The sequence below is a fragment of the Tachypleus tridentatus genome, chromosome 7, assembly GCF_004210375.1.
Source record: "Tachypleus tridentatus isolate NWPU-2018 chromosome 7, ASM421037v1, whole genome shotgun sequence".
NCBI classification, from domain to species: domain Eukaryota; kingdom Metazoa; phylum Arthropoda; class Merostomata; order Xiphosura; family Limulidae; genus Tachypleus; species Tachypleus tridentatus.
This window is the reverse complement of record NC_134831.1, coordinates 125,538,458-125,555,743: the sequence shown is the minus strand read 5'-3', so window position 1 is coordinate 125,555,743 and position 17,286 is coordinate 125,538,458. Positions and strand designations below refer to the sequence as shown.

The 17,286-nt window shown below is 35.2% G+C and overlaps 1 protein-coding gene across 1 annotated transcript in view; it reads left to right on the top strand.

Moving 5' to 3' along the window:
- The first annotated feature begins 3,868 nt into the window (after nucleotides 1-3,868).
- The window catches only part of LOC143256529 (proton myo-inositol cotransporter-like), a 139,230-nt gene continuing 125,812 nt past the window's right edge, over nucleotides 3,869-17,286 (top strand). The window contains exon 1 of the mRNA XM_076513874.1: nucleotides 3,869-4,430. Within this exon, the coding sequence (XP_076369989.1) occupies nucleotides 4,043-4,430 (388 nt within the window). The 5' untranslated portion in view covers nucleotides 3,869-4,042. The remainder of the gene's footprint in view (nucleotides 4,431-17,286) is intronic.

Below are 17,286 nucleotides of genomic sequence, written 5' to 3'. Positions count from 1 at the left end.
GACGTATTAATGAAACAAGTATTCACTGAGAGGTTGATAGAATACATATTTATTACTCTACGTTCCTTGAACAAGTATTTGACTTTTTTTTACTGAAATGATAGTAAAATAAGTATTTACAAAGTACCAGTAGAAGTAATATTTACTAAGGTATTGCTGGATCAGGTATTTATTAATACTTGTTCGAAATATATATTTCTGGAACAAGTATGTATTGGAGCGGTGGTGGAACTATTCACTGAAACAATGGCGAACAAGAATTTATTGAGCAGTTAATGTAACAAGTATTTATTGAGGAGTTGATGGAACAAGTATTTATTGAGGAGTTGATGGAACAAGTATTTATTGAGAAATTAATGTCACAAGTATTTCTTGAGGAGTTAATGGAACAATAATTTATTGAGCAGTTAATGTAACAACTATTTCTTGAGGAGTTAATGGAACAAGTATTTATTGAGGAGTTGATGGAACAAGTATTTCTTGAGGAGTTAATGGAACAATAAGTTATTGAGCAGTTAATGTAACAAGTATTTCTTGAGGAGTTAATGTAACAAGTATTTATTGAGGAGTTGATGGAACAAGTATTTATCGAGAAATTAATAGAACAAGTATTTCTTGAGGAGTTAATGTAACAAGTATTTATTGAGGAGTTAATGGAACAAGTATTTATTGAGGAGTTAATGGAACAAGTATTTATTGAGGAGTTAATGTAAGAAGTATTTATTGAGGAGTTAATATAACAAGTATTTCTGAGTAGAACCTAACTGAAAAAAAGAGCTGACTGAGAACCTGTTGACTGACATTCAACCAGAAGAAATGTTGACCAACACTTTTTTATGGAACAAAACTTGACTCAAATCTCATTTAGTACTGAATGGTTAGAACCGTTGTTTTCCATCTCAACAAATTAGTTAAATGTTTTTAAAAAGCGCACATATTGAGGTTAACTGCACTTTATATAAATGATGTCTTTTCTAATAATAGCAGCATGTCACCGCAAGATACAAGCCATGATGCCACGGGCTATATGTTTATTACACACATATTTCAACTTGATTCATGGTGATTTCCCAATCATTCGTGTGCAGTGCTGTCACGATAGCTAAAGATTGGTAAATTTATAAGATAGAATTATAGTCATGTCAAAGAAGATTTTCTAATGGCAGGGTTTTTAAACGATATTTACTCAAAAGATATAACATGTCGAAGAAGGGAACCTTCTATGTACTATATAGATACAGAAAACCTCGCGTTCTAGATTAAGTCAGAGGATGGCCACATCTGGGAATTGAAAGATACGGTTTCGAAAGAGAACTGTCCCACTAAAAAAATCATAATAGTGAAAATGATAAAATTTCCTAGTAAATTAACAAGATCAAAACAAAGATTTAACGTTAATGAAGGCTCTGAAACCACAAATTTAAAAGTTTCTAACCACTCCTCAGAATAAAAGCTCATTTAAATGAAAAAAAGATATCCGGAGGACTGGAAAAATAGCAACCTTATTTGATCTCCTACTTATAAAGTCGTCTAAAACAGATACGATTAATTGTTATGTATTTGGTTTGCTCCAATGTGGTATTGGAGGCCGACGTTCAAATACAGTAAGTTTGTAGAAAGTTCGTCAAGATGTGTAGTTTGAATCAACTTCTTCTGCAGAGCATTGTTACATCAGGACTTACGTAATAATAGTTATTGATACAGAGCATGCTCAGTAGTACAGAAAGCTGTTCAAAGTGTTGAACGGAACCCGGAACATCATTCAAATAAAGTAAAATTAACTATCTAAACTTATGAGCAAAAATCGTTTTGTAGCTATAACATATAACCATCTAAAATCGTAATTTTCTGTATACACAGAAATGGTTTATGAATGTTATAAACTGAACAAACTATATATAAAAGACTTCGAAAGAAAAGGTGTTGTTGAATGAAAAACAACAACAACACAAAGTTGACCCCTTCCTAGACATCTACAGAGATTCTCTAATATTTTTAGCTCTCTTTTGTTTTAATACCTACGGCAAGGTTTAGGCGTTCCGATTCAGTTGTTGACAAAGTTTAATACCCTATACAAACATAATGATCTAGTTGTCCATTTGGTACTAACTTTTTACTTATATATTTTAATTACCAGCCAGTCCAAATCTTTTGTTTCTATTGTAAATTTATTGTCGTCTGCAGAGACGTTCTGAAAAGGGCTACGTTTGTGTGACAGCGACCGAGATTCTATCTTGTACTTCATTCTGATTGTTTTGAAATGAGCGATTCTGTTTCACAGTAAATCGACAGATGGCAGCAGTAGGCGCAGTAGTAGTTATCTATAATATCAAACATTATTTTCTAAGCCATTATTTATACATAAAATTGCTTGAGGGTCCACGTTTTTGCTATTGATAAAATATTAATTAAATAAAAAATAAACTTATAACATTAGTAGCGTTACAATTAATTCCTAACTTATAGTTAGGGGTTTTCTATGCACTTGAAAGAATAACGAACGATTTTCTTAACTATAAAACTGTTATAAGAGAGAGAAACAAAATTGCACCATATGATACAATACACGTACTCTATTGATAATGAACGTCATAAGAATAGGTCGGTAATTTAAGTGTTAAAAATATAATTTTAATAATACTTTGGATGGTTTCTGAATCTAGGGCTTTTTGTTAAACGAATATACAAAATATTAGTTTCTTTGTGTTTTCTTATAGCAAAGCCACATTGGGCTATCTGCTTAGCCTACCGAGGGAAATCGAACCCCTGATTTTAGCGTTATAAATCCGAAAACTTACCGCTGTACCAGCGGGTGCTGTATTACTTTCTACTTATATTAAAGTGTATGCCCCTCGCTAGTACAGTGGTAAGTCTACGGATTTACAACGCTAAAATCGGGCGTTCGGTTTCCCTCGATGGGCTTAGCAGATAGCCCGATGTGGCTTTGCTGTATGAAAACACATATACACATTAAAGTATATATACCATATAACAAATTTGCCAACGTATATTAATTTTAATATTTGTTTTAGTTAAATATCTATACTGTTAAATGTGTATTGCGAAAGTCCCGCCTATTCTCTAAATTTGTAGAAGAGTCTCGAGCGTAAGAATCAACAATGTGTATATAAAATACTAGTGACTGTCAGTATTATTGCCAACTGAACTTTCGAGAACCTCACCTTAAAGTTTATAAATTGTATTACGCGAGGAGAAACATTTTTATATATATTGTTGGTTTGCTACAATTAGTATACTATAAACTTCGGAAGCTGTAACTGGGAGTAATACTTATTAATAGGAAAACTACAGATATTTGACCACGAACGCTAAAAGATTTCGCACAACTAACTTCTAAATTTCAATTTCAGTTTCAAGCTGTTTGAAATCGTAATGCATAACAACCACTACAACCACTTTCAAAGCTTACCAAACTATGTTAGGAATTTTATTATTAATTTCATCAGTGTTATTAAATTTATTGTTGTAAGCAGAATAAATGCCCTATGTAAGTTCACTGAGAAGAAGCTTGAACATCCTCTGTTCTTTATGGAAAACTCACAGTGAACACATAAAGTTACTAGGACAGTGTAATTAATTACGTAAAATTGAGCTTTGCGAATATATAACTTATTACTGTAGATAAAAAAACAACCCTAAACAAACACGTCAACTATCACTTTATAGGAAAAAAAAACGACACTAAATAACTATTACCATTTTACTCTGTTTGGTGTTTTCACAACCGTCTGTGTAGATATTTCAAAGATTAGTCATAGAGGTCGCCGCGATCGAACCTTACAACAACAGATAACCACAGGAAAAGCAGACGCATTCGACGAGAGAATCGAATTTTCACGTTGTGCATATCAGCGTGTATAGTTGGAGTTGCTAGCGTCACTAAAGTAAAGATAAGATAGTATATTGCTTGTAAACATTTAGATAATATTTATCCAATATAAAAATTGGGTAAATTTCTTTTAGAATGACAGATTAGATATTACTTACTCCAACATTAAAACTAAATCAAACACGCTTAAAAATGTCTTCGGAGTTTATAAATGATGTAGAAGGGTTACTACAGGACCGGGTCAAGCCTAAAGCACAAATGTTCATGTATACAGTAACATTACTGTCAGCAGTTGGGGGATTTATGTCAGGGTATGATACTGGGGCCATTTCAGGAGCAATGATGTTCTTACGAAAATATTTTGAACTAGATTATACATGGCAAAAACTAGTCATCGGTGTCACTATGGCAACAGCCTGGACATTTTCACTCATTGCAGGCTATTTTGCAGACAGATTGGGACGTAAACCGGTTATAATACTTTCGAGCTTTGTGTTTACCGTAGGTGCAGTGCTGATGGGCACAGCCGTTGACAAGGGAATGTTTCTCGGAGGGCGATTTGTCATCGGAGTAGCCCTAGGTAAGAAGATATTCAACTGTGATTTGTTTTTTAATTATTACGTAGAAGTAGGATATTAATTTGGAGAAAATGAATTAGAAACACCATTTAGTGTTATGAAGTGTTTGTAGTCAAGGTAATCTGGCACTAAGATAAAAGCCTATTAAAACTTTGTGTTTTGTTTAGTATAATCTATCTCGAATTTTCTTAAAATAGACTTGATAAATATGTCTTGCTTTGAAGTAGTCGTGTATTTATAACGATTTTCATTCTTGTTAAATAAAAAACAAAACATATAATTTTGTTAAAATATTCCTTCCACCAGAAGTACTTGAATGAAATATTAGCATACACCTTTAACAAAGGTTTTAACTTCACGTAACAGTTTGACATCTAAAGTGCTGGCACAATTTCTTTTTATCTTTTGGCATATTATGCTAGTGTATTAGCTGTGCAAATGAATAATATTTTCTTTATTGGTTCTGTAAGTTGTTTTTATTTCTATTTACTGTATTGTATATATATGCATTGTTTCTTTATTTACCGTTTTGAGGATTACGTTGTGATATAACACTTATTTTGTGATAGTCAAAGAAACTCGAGTTCAGTCACAGAGTCCTCACTAGTTGAAAACTTAATGCATTACAAAAGACAGAGTATGGATTGTCATATATTTATAAATTTTGTCATGAATTCAATTTCCCTCGTATTTAAGTGTAACTTCGTGACTTCATTTTGCCTCCTTTAAAATAATCCAGTCAAAATATTCTTTGTGAATAAAGATTACATTGTGCAGCTGAGTCTGTGTTTTGTCTTATAGTTTTTAGGGTTAAGGAAGCACAGAACACAAACGTATAACGTACGAACACCAAGGAAATTTACAATTCCACAAAATGTACTTTGAAATACTCGTGTGCAAAATTCCTTATTTATATATTTTTTTTCGGAGTTGCTTAATACCAGCTGGAGTGTATTTTTTTTATTGACTTCGTGCAGCTGAATTTGCTCTCTGCTAAGACTAAATTTATTGTGTTTGCTCGGGACTAAATCATTTTCTTACGTGATAGTCGTTCGCTCTTTTGACCAGTCTTGTTATTTGTCACTTAGTTGCTTTGTATGTATGTTGTTAAATTAAGGACGTTCAGTGCGCTTACTTGAATAGCTTGCTGTACGAAATACATGCCTGTGAGAATTTAACGCGCAGACGAAACACTGCACATAGCTACTTAGTAGGGTAAATGTTTAAAATATACATTCTGTCCATAAAACTACAGCTTAAAAACACGTCAATAAAGTCTTAATTAAGAGTGAATAATGGAAACATTTATAGAAATTGTAAAATAAAAATTGATTAAATATTTTCTCCTTAGCCCACGTGGTGTCACAGATTTATCTGTAAGGTTAAATATTAAATGAATCATATTGAAATTAACATTATACTGTGTAAATTCTATAAATTTGAATTATATTTCAGGTTTAAATCCAGCTTTGAATGATTACAAGTACCGGTTTTTTTATTGGAATTTTAGGGATTTCAAAAAATATCCCTACATTTGAGAACAGACAAATAGCAGTTTGTTTTTTTACTGGAATGTTAGGAATTAAAAGTAATCCCTGCATTTGAGATCAGACAAATATCAGTTATTTTATTGGAATTTTATGGATTTACAAAAAAAAAAGGCTCTACATCTGACATCAGACTTAAACTGCTTAGTAGCAAAACATCATAAAATAATTATAATCGCAAAACGCAAACGAACTTGGCAGGGGATTAGTTTATAGAGAGAGAAGAGAATTCCCTCCCTCATTGGGGTGATCAGGAACGTTGTGGTTCCTCTTTGTCCCCTCACGTGAGAGATTATTTAACTGTGGTTGAAACTTTGTCTGTATTTAATTTGTTACTTGTTTAAGGTGATGCGATGGGGCATTATAAAATTAACGGGTGAGAAAGAGTGAAACAAAGGCGGCACGGAAGAAGTGAGCCAGGCCAGAGCCCGACAAGCAGATGTCAACGTGTATATCAACGTGAAACGACCCAATTCAGGGCTGGGCAATAGTGTTGCCTTGGCTTGGATCTAAAGATCCAAAGCCTGAGATTTGGATGTGGGGGGGGAACGGGAGTGCCCCGAGAAAACCCACTTTCCCAGGTCAGGCGCATATAATTATATGCAATTACACGAGCTGCTTATAAAATGTAATATTTCAAGTCAATTAATCCATTACGTAATAGGTTTGTAAAACAAACTATCAAAATCAATTGGATATTTTAATTTTAACATAACTATTTTACGTTGACCAGCGTGGGTTATTGGTTAACGAACTCGGACTTTTAGTTCGACAGCTCACGATTCACGGTGTGTTTCCTTTAAAATACGCTTCGCATTTTGGGGCCACTGATGTAGTATACAAATGACTGTAGTTTAACACTACTCTATCACCCAGAGTTGTTGCTGTTGGCTAGCTGAACCTCGTAATATCAGTACGAAATGAAGAAAGGTTATGCGCATGTAGCCCTTTACGTAGATTTGAGATAATTTCTGAAACAAACAAAATTATTTAAAGAATTAGGATTGATATGCTAAAATATTTTACGTCTGTATGTTGCAAGGTAAAAAAGAAACGTCTTGTGTTTTAAAGGCGGATGGTATTTTCTGCTAATAAGTTCTCTTCTCACACAAACAGATAAAGTTTTTCTTATCATGTTGGTTTCTTCCGGTGTCTTGTGCATCAAAATCACGCATCAGCTGATAAATTACCTGCAAAACCCACTTCTCTGTAGGACAACAAGGCCTTACGTCAAAATAAATATTTTTATATTCGCTAGTGTTTCCTTTCAAATAAAATAACGAAACCATAATCTACAGCGAATTTTTAAAACAAAGTTAGTGTATATTCTGATGAAGAAGAAGTATTTCTGACTGCTGTCAGGAATATGCATTTATATAAATTTACTTCTCATAAAATATATGGTATGAGCAGGGATTTTCTGTTAGATTCTTTTATTGTACTTGAAATTCTAAAGCACGCTAGGTGACAATCATTGCGTTGAAAAATGTCTCCTATAAAAGACTGGAAACATAATACGTCGTATCTATTTTTGGATAGAAAATGTGGAAATATTACTTATTTATACCTCTTTACTATGCATTTTGATTTCACAGAGTCGATTTCTTAATTTTACAATAATCTGCTCACGTTGGGCTATCTTTGTTACGGCTATTGAAACCTTGTTTGTAATATTACAAGCTTTCATATTTGCTGCTGAACACCTAGGGGGCTACAAATAACGAATTCATGATAAGTAAAATATATATGCACAAACTAGGTTTGGTTTGTTTTGAATTTCGCGCAAAGCTACACGAGGGATAGCTACACTAGCCGTCCTTAATTTTGCAGTGTAAGACTAGAGAGACGGCAGCTAGTCATCACCATCCACCGCCAACTCTTGGGTTACTCTTTTACTAACGAATAGTAAGATTGACCGAACAATGTAACGCTTCCACGGCTGAAAGGACGAGCATATTTGGTATGACGGGGATTCGAACCCGCGACCCTTGGATTACAAGTCGAGTGCCTTAACCACCTGGGCATGCCGGGCCTGCATAAATTATATATGACATATTGAAACTAGACATAAATTTTCTCAAACACAGTGTTTGCATAAATATAAAGTTTATATAAAGATTTAGCTGTAGTACCCTTCCTTTGGTCTTAACGCTATTTTGACCTACTTTTGGTTTGAAATTCGAAATAGACTATATAAAAGTAATGCGAATAAGCACATTTATGGACTAAAATACTTTGTAACACAAATTTTAGGCCTACTGATATCTAGTCTTATTGGTTAAAACCTGTGCGATTTGATCTACATGAGTGATAAGATATTGGAGAGTGTGGGGCATAATCAAATAATGTAAACGGTGATTGAGGGGGACAAGTCCCCTGTGTTTCTATAAATCCATAATATATTTCTTTAATAGTCGTAATTATAAGAATCGTATAATTTTTTTAGATTCGGAGAACGATATGTACGACAGTGATTAACAAACCCTGCACCTTCATAAAAGGTTCACTCTTTCCCTTAAAGTACAGATCGATGAAGATAAAGTAATAAACTGAAAAAGAAGAGACATGTCGGGCAAAGTGGCCTCCGAAACAGAAACTGTCATAGATGACGTACTAAACGGTAGAAATGATACTGTTGTTTATCTAAATCGACATCCGTTAGAACATAAGACACACACACACACACACATACATACATACAGACATATGTTAAGTATTAAATTCATTCGTATTAGCTGTATCATACTCAGAGTGAACGTACTGATTCATGGCTTCTATCACCATTCCATTTCATGTATTTTGGTATCACAAGGTTTCACTGAATCCGTTCCGTTTCAGATAAAAAAATATAAAAATGTATGATGAGCGCGAAGCTTGACATTTCACCGTCATTCTTTATTGGGGCATTATGGGAAATCGCATTTCATAACGTGCTGCGCGTTTTTCTGTTGCCCCTAACTGTTACTAAATAAAACTGTATAAAACAGGATATTAAAATTTAGTGAAATTTTAACAAATGTTTTAAATTTTCCTCTGATTTCATTAACTTTTCAAAGGTATCCACGAGACGAATTTCTTTAATTATTCAGAAAGGCCCGACACGGCCAGTTGGGTTGAGGTGTTCGACTCGTAATCCGAGGGTTTCGGGTTCGAATTCCGGTCGCACCAAATTCTCGCCCTTTCAGCCGTGGGGGCGTTATAATGTGACGATCAATCCCACTATTCGTTGGTAGAAGAGTAGCCCAAGAGTTAGCGGTGGGTGGTGATGACAAGCTGCCTTCCCTCTAGTCTTACACTGCTAAATTAGGGACGGCTAGCGCAGATAGCCCTTGACTAGCTTTGCGCGAAATTAAAAAAAACAAACGAAACAAACATTATTTAGAAAAGTAGTATATTTGTTAATTCGTTATTTACGTTGCAGGTTTCAACACTAAGGGGGACCTCACATTCTTTGAGTATATAACAATAACCTTTAGAAATGGCTCAAAGTTCAGAAAGTATAGATTTTTCTATTGTCAATAAGAAACCAGATTCCGTCTTTAGTTTGCAAAGAATTTATATATTTATGACCCTTATAAAATATTCACGTAGCAGAGAACTTGCACATCAATAAAAACGTCTTCTCAACATGATATGTCAAAATCTTGTGAGAATTCTGAAAGGCTGGTAGTCCAGTGATAAACATTTTTATATATTAGAAGCTATTGTATTTCAATAAGCACGTTTACAAAAGTCGAGGAGCTATGAGAAGTGAAGAAAAGGTTGGTTCGTTGGTTGTTTAACGAAATGTTATCACGAAGGTTTTTTACATTACCGTTGATCCTAAACACCAAACATCTGCAGAAGTTGATAATAAAGAGACCTTAACCTAGACAATGGATAAAGTCACAGAAAAAAAAGGAAACCGAAAACCTTGAGGGCACGTTGCAGGCTCATTGGTTGACAATGTGATCGTTTTATGATAAGAAAATTTAAAGTGGGGTTATAATCCCCATAATATGCAATTTGACGTGAATATTATTACATATACCTTGAAGTAAAATAATCGATTTTTCTTTCCTGGTCTATAACAAAAGGGATTTGGGATTTTCAAGAGAAGGTTAAAAGGTGAAGTAAATATCCACTTTGCTTTATTAGTAAAACAACGAGAGATTAAAACTATTATTATTTTCAGAAAGCTCAGCGTGTATGCTCTTTATGCTTGGCACGATTATGGGAAATAATCTGGTATAAGATTTCAATATATTTTTTCCCTCGTGCAGTTGAGGATATAGCACCAAGGAAATTAATATATTTGCATGAAAATATATCTGTACAAATGTTATTGAGAGTTAAAAAATAACTTGAAGACAAAAATAAATCGTGTATCGTGTCTTTAAAACAAATAGAATGTATAAATGTAAAGTGTTATTTCAAGTTATAGACACGACTCAAAGAGCTAATACGTGTACTCTCGAAGAAGGTTTTGTATGTGTTTAATTATGGAGACACTATTTTAAACGTTAGGTGTACAAACCGCCCGGCATGGCCAGGTGGGTTAAGACGTTCGACTCGTAATCCGAGGGTCGCGGGTTAGAATCCCAGTCGCACCAAACATGCTCGCCCTTTCAGCCGCGGGGCCGTTATAATGTGATGGCCAATCCCACTATTCATTGGTAAAAGAGTAGCCCAAGAGTTGGCGGTGGGTTTTGACGACTAGCTGTCTTCCCTCTAGTCTTACACTGCTAAATTAGGGACGGCTAACGCAGATAAACCTCGTGTAGTATTGCGCGAAATTAAAAAAACAACAACTTCTGAGCTGTACTATAGACAGATGAAACGCATTCTCACCAAGTACATAGATTGATGTAATACCCAAAAGTGCATTTTGTATACACATGAAAATATTGTATGTTTCAGCTAACTTAAGTACAACATAAGATACGTCTTATCCAAGCAAAATACGTGTTTCTTTTCAGTTTCAAATCGTGCTACTTATACGTTACGAGTCTTAATCAGAAAGTGTAATGGTTATATGACTACCGTTTCAATAGTACGTTGTAATGTGTTTGGAAGGACACAGAAATAACGAACATAATATCTGTTTTAACGTAGTAAGTTTATATTCCAATATACTAACGTGGAGCGTACTGCATGTATCAAACGTTTCGTGTATTCCACAGTATTAATGTGATGCATGTATCAAACGTTTCGTGTATTCCACAGTATTAATGTGATGCATGTATCAAACGTTTCGTGTATTCCACAGTATTAATGTGATGCATGTATCAAACGTTTCGTGTATTCCACAGTATTAATGTGATGCATGTATCAAACGTTTCGTGTATTCCACAGTATTAATGTGATGCATGTATCAAACGTTTCGTGTATTCCACAGTATTAATATGATGCATGTATCAAACGTTTCGTGTATTCCACAGTATTAATGTGATCTTTAAATATTTGAACACTCACTTTTTGTAAGAATTATTATTTCCGCCTGGTTTCGAAACATATTACAGTTTATCATCTGAATAAAATAGTTTATCAATTTATTAAATTTGTTCGAATTCTTTATGAATTTTCTTTAATATGAAATCAAAACACAGAGAGCATTTTAGTGCCAGCAAAGGAGCAGTTCTGGAACCATTATCTAAAATGCTATTATGTATTTAGTTATAGTTTGTTTGGTTTGAATTTTGCGTAAAGCTATTCAAGGGCTTTCTGCGCTGGCCGTTCCTAATTTAGCAGTGTAAGACTAGATAGAGGGAAGGCAGCTAGTCGTCACTACTAACCGCCAACTTTTACCAACGACTACTGGGATTGGTTGTATATTATAACGCCCCCACGACTGAAAGGGCGAGTATGTTTGGTGGGACAGGGATTCGAACCCGTGAGTCTCAGATTGCGAGTCGAACTCCCTAACCTCCTGGCCACGCTGCGCCCCGATTATATATAACAGAACATAATTCCAGAAAATAATTCTTGCTTTAAAGACTTACATACAGTTCAAAACAATATGTAATAAAGCAACAGAGTCTTAGACTATTATTAACTAATCTTACCGGGCGGGTCTTAGAAATGAGCTGTCGAACTGTGAACTGTGAAATCACGTCTTGTTGCTTTAAGATAGCCCTCTGCATTTGAGACCCTGAGTGAATTACGATACCGGTTGTCAATTCTACTAGAGTACCCCAAGCGTTGGCAGACCAGTTGTCAATTCTACTGGAGTACCCCAAACGTTGGCAGACCAGTTGTCAATTCTACTAGAGTACCCCAAGCGTTGGCAGACCAGTTGTCAATTCTACTGGAGTACCCCAAGCGTTGGCAGACCAGTTGTCAATTCTACTGGAGTACCCCAAGCGTTGGCAGACCAGTTGTCAATTCTACTAGAGTACCCCAAGCGTTGGCAGACCAGTTGTCAATTCTACTGGAGTACCCCAAGCGTTGGCAGTGGGTGCTGTTTATCAAATGCTTTCCCTCTAGTCTGCCAATTTAAATTTGGGGATGGGGGTTAGCTAGCCTGTATTGTTTTGTGGGGGGTAGCTAGCCTATATTGTTTTGTGAAAATATCCCATAAAAATGATCCTATATTACATTTTAATCTAAAGTAAACACATGGATAGTTCGTACTGCGCGTTGTTTTAGTCCTGTAGTTGAAGATAAAACAACGAAAAGGTTATATTTTACCTCAGACAGTCGCTCGCTAGTTTGAGAAAGCTGCAATACATTCTTTATACGACATACTCGTATTTGTCATATATTCTTACGGTTCAGTTCAGCCGTCTCCAAAGTTGTGCCATTGAGTAGAATAGAGGGCAGCAACTGTCACCACGAGAACATTTTCGACCCTTTGATAAGAACAGTTGGATAAACAGTTGTATGCACAACGCGCCCATGGCTGAAAGTTCGAAGCATTTCAGCAGCACCACGCATTGAACCTTGGACTCCTCGATCAATAGCCTTGATAGGCTAAAAACCTTGAAATACCCTTGAAACAGTGCTCTAAATTAATTACTTTATTAAGTTATTTTGACAACATGACAAAAACATCCCGTTTTACATTCAAAACGAAACAGTGAGAACTGTTCATTTCAATGGAATACAGAAAGAACATTGTAGATTTTTAGAGATTTTTATATAGAGACTTTCTCTCCCCGCTAGTACAGCGATAAGTATACCGATTTATAACGCTAAAATCAGCGGTTCGATTCTCCTCGGTGGACTCAGCAGAGAGCCCGATATGACTTTGCTACAAGAAAGCACGCGCGCACACACAGACTTCCCCTGCCTAAACATTTTATTTTTTCTCGAAATAACGTTTCTGGTTCATTTGGTGTCAGCACAATTCCTTCTAACACTAACAGATATGAAAAATGACTTAAAACCCGAACATCGTCTTAGTATTTATGATAAATGGAGTGCCAAAACCAACCCTTAAAAATAATGGAAGAATGCTATTCAATGGGTAGAATTAGAATGAATTGTTGTAAGATATTGTTTCCGAGGGTACAGTTCAAAATATCATATTCAGATAAGTATTTTATGACCTTATTCTAGAGAGTAGTCACGAATGTATTGTTTAGAAACGTCGACCATTACATTTTCCTAAAGTAAGGTCCAGAACAGTGAATGGAATAGTTTATGATATAGTTTCAGAAGATATTTCAGTTTATTTGTTTGTTATTAAGCGAGATCTACGAAGTGAACTCTTTGCATCCTGCCCACTGTGGGTATTGAAACTCGAATTACAGAAGGTATAATTCAGAATGTTATTTCATGATTCTTTTCTGAAAGTTTGTTCACAGGAGGAGATTACGATGTGTTTCTATAGTACAGCTCAGAATCTAATACTGTTCTGTATCATTTCCAGAATAATGTGTATTTCACTGGTTTTTGCTTATTTTCTGTTAAATTTTATTATTTTTTTTCTTTCTATTGTATTTATTTTATTCAGAAGTGGAAATTCTAGAGATGCGTGCGTGGCAAAATTTCTTCAGACTTGCTCTTGGTCAGCAATTACGTAGAACTTCATTTTGCACGCTACGAAATGCTATAGGTCAGCAATTATGAGTGAGACAGAATAGAATATTAGTTGTTTTGACTAGTATACGTAAAATATCGTATGGGAATAAAGTTTATTTTCCAAAAGATCGTGGAAGTGAACAACGTGATACTAGCCCATTTGACTATTCCTTGACAAAAGTGAATGTTGCATACAAAGGTCACCTGCTTCTGAGTTTTCTTGTAAAACAAAATTCAGAAATTCGCTTGGGAAACATTTATGAGGCTACCATGCTCAGTTTATTTTAAATTTCAGCACATTACTGTAGAAAATGACATATTTATGTATTTTTTTTAAAAAACACTTTAGAATAAAAATATCACGATCTTATCAAGGGTTTCACAGTGATTATATTTTCTTCTTAAATATAGTTAGGAGAATTTTCTTCAAGTGTAAGGAACTAGTATTTTAAATTCATTATATGTGATAAAAGATTATTTTTGTGGGCGAAATTTCTAAGAAAACTTTAGGGCTTGTTGGAAAAGTGATGTAGTTCATGGGCCTACTGTGGTCTTAATTTGATGGTTACGTACATATACAAGGTCTGTTAAAAAAATACGCGGACTGACGTCATAAAACAAAATGTACTTTATTTAGAAGTTACAGGTCTGGGACCCCTTCAAAGTACTCTCCTCCCCAACGCACACACTTATCCCAACGGTGTTTCCACTTGTTGAAACAGTCCTGGTACGTTTCTTTTGTGATGTCCTCCAGCTCCTTCGTCGCATTTGCCTTAATCTCGGGAATCGTCTCAAATCTTCTTCCTTTCAAGGGTCTTTTGAGTTTAAGGAACAAGAAAAAATCGCAAGGAGCAAGGTCAGGTGAGTAGGGGGGGTGGGGAAGAACAGTGATCGAGTGTTTGGCCAAAAACTCACGAGTTCTGAGGGCTGAATTTCGCAGCAACGCGGTGCATCTGCAAATTTTCGGTCAAAATCTCGTAACAAGATCCAACTGATATCCCACACTCTTCAGCAAGCTCCCTGACAGTCAGACGTCGATTTGCCCGCACCAGGGTGTTGATTTTGTCGACGTGTGGGTCGTCAGTTGACGTGGAAGGACGTCGAGGACGCTCATCATCTTCAATGGACTGTCGACCATCCTTAAAACGTTCATGTTACTTGAAACATGCCGTACGCTTCATAGCAACATCACCGTAAGCCGTTTTAAGCATAGCAAAAGTTTCAGTCGCAGATTTTCCAAGTTTAACACAAAATTTCACAGTGAGTCATTGCTCCTTCAGGTCATTCATTCTGAAATCCGCCAAACGAAAAAATCGCACTTCACTTAAAACCGCGTAGCTAATACACAAATGAAGATATCTGCAATCGGGAAATGACGTCGTAATCAGCTGATCTGTGCGAACCTAGCGACACCAAGCGGATTCCCCTGGAACCAACTGGAGCCGCGCAATTCAAACAGTCCGCGTATTTTCTGAACAGCCCTCGTATAAAGGAAAAACAAACATTTGTTTCTCACCTAACCCAAACTAGTATAAATATTAAGAAGGTAGACCACATTTTTAAACATTTGTTTCTCGCCTATCTCAAACTGGTATAAATATTAAGAAAGTAGACCACATTTTTAAACATTTGTTTCTCGCCTAACTCAAACTGGTATAAATATTAAGAAAGTAGACCACATTTTTAAACATTTGTTTCTCGCCTAACTCAAACTAGTATAAATATTAAGAAGGTAGACCACATTTTTAAACATTTGTTTCTCGCCTAACTCAAACACGTATAAATATTAAGAAGGTAGTCCACATTTTTAAATATTTGATTCTCACCTAACTCAAAAATTAGGATAAAGTAAAAAAAACAAACTACATTTGTAAACGCTTGTTTTTCACCTGACCCAAAACTAGTATAAAGTGAAAAATATAGACCATATTTTTCATCGAATTAACTAAAGGTTTCTTATTCTACAAAAAAATCTCTGCTTACCACATGAAACATAACAATATTGTTTCATTGAAAGATGTTAACCTTTAAATAACTCGATGAATATAAGTTCATAATTTCAAAACTCTTAGTATACAGTATTTTATTTTATAAAATATGTGGAATAACACAAAATCTTTAATTCTCCGAATGCCTAAATTGTAACTAATTTTGCATTAACTCTTATAACACACTTACTAGAGATTTTTACGACGAATTTAGTACAGATCTATGTTTATCTCTCCCATACGTTCATATCAATAAACTTTTTTATTTTATAATATGTGTGAAATACGTTTATACACAAAGGTAGGCCCTCTAGTGGCACAGCGGAATATCTGCGGACTTATACTGCTAAAAACCCGGTTTCGCTATCCGTGGTGGGCAGAGCATAGATAGCAGATTGTATAGTTTGCGCTTAATAACAAGAACAGAAAAGTAGACATATTTACTTGTTAGTTAGGCCTAAAACTATTGAGTAGCTACTTTCATTTATTTGTTGACAGTTTTTGTGAATTTAATACTTAACCATTTGTTTATCATCCTGTATTTTCTTATTAATCGATGAGCATATAGCTACACGAGGTCTTGTTTTGTTTGTTTGTTTTTGGAATTTCGCACAAAGCTACTCGAGGGCTATCTGCGTTAGCCGTCCATAATTTAGCAGTGTAAGACTAGAGGTAAGGCAGCTAGTCATCACCACCCACCGCCAACTCTTGGGCTACTCTTTTACCAACGAATAGTGGGATTGACCGTAACATTATAATGCCCCTATGGTTGAAAAGAGGAGCCTGTTTGGTGTGACGGGGATTCGAACACGCGACTCTCAGATTACGAGTCGAGTGCCTTAATCACCCGGCCATGCCGGGCCGTTAAGCACATCTATAAAGTGAATATTTGTGATAAACCTTTTGAAGTAAAGTTGTAGAGAAAGTGTACTCGTTATAGTTCGATTACGTTTTTTGAACAAAGTTCGTCGCACTTATAAACACGCGTGTTTGGAATTGTACACAAAGCTGTACAATGGACTAACTGTGCTCTGCCCACCAGGAGTACGGAAACCCAATTTTTAGCGTGGGAGTCTGCAGACATACCGCTGTGTCACTAGGATGTTGCAAACACCTGGCTTACTGTATAGAAGTAAGTTTTTCAGTAATGTTTGATTCAGTGAAGGAAACATTTTGTGGCAGACAATTATTAACTTTTGTTGGAGATATTTTGACAGTCAAGATTTTAATAAACGTTAATGTCTTTAAAGAGCTGTGAAAACGATTGTTATTGGTCAATATATTATTCTAAAACCAAATATATTGTTGAATTAAAAATA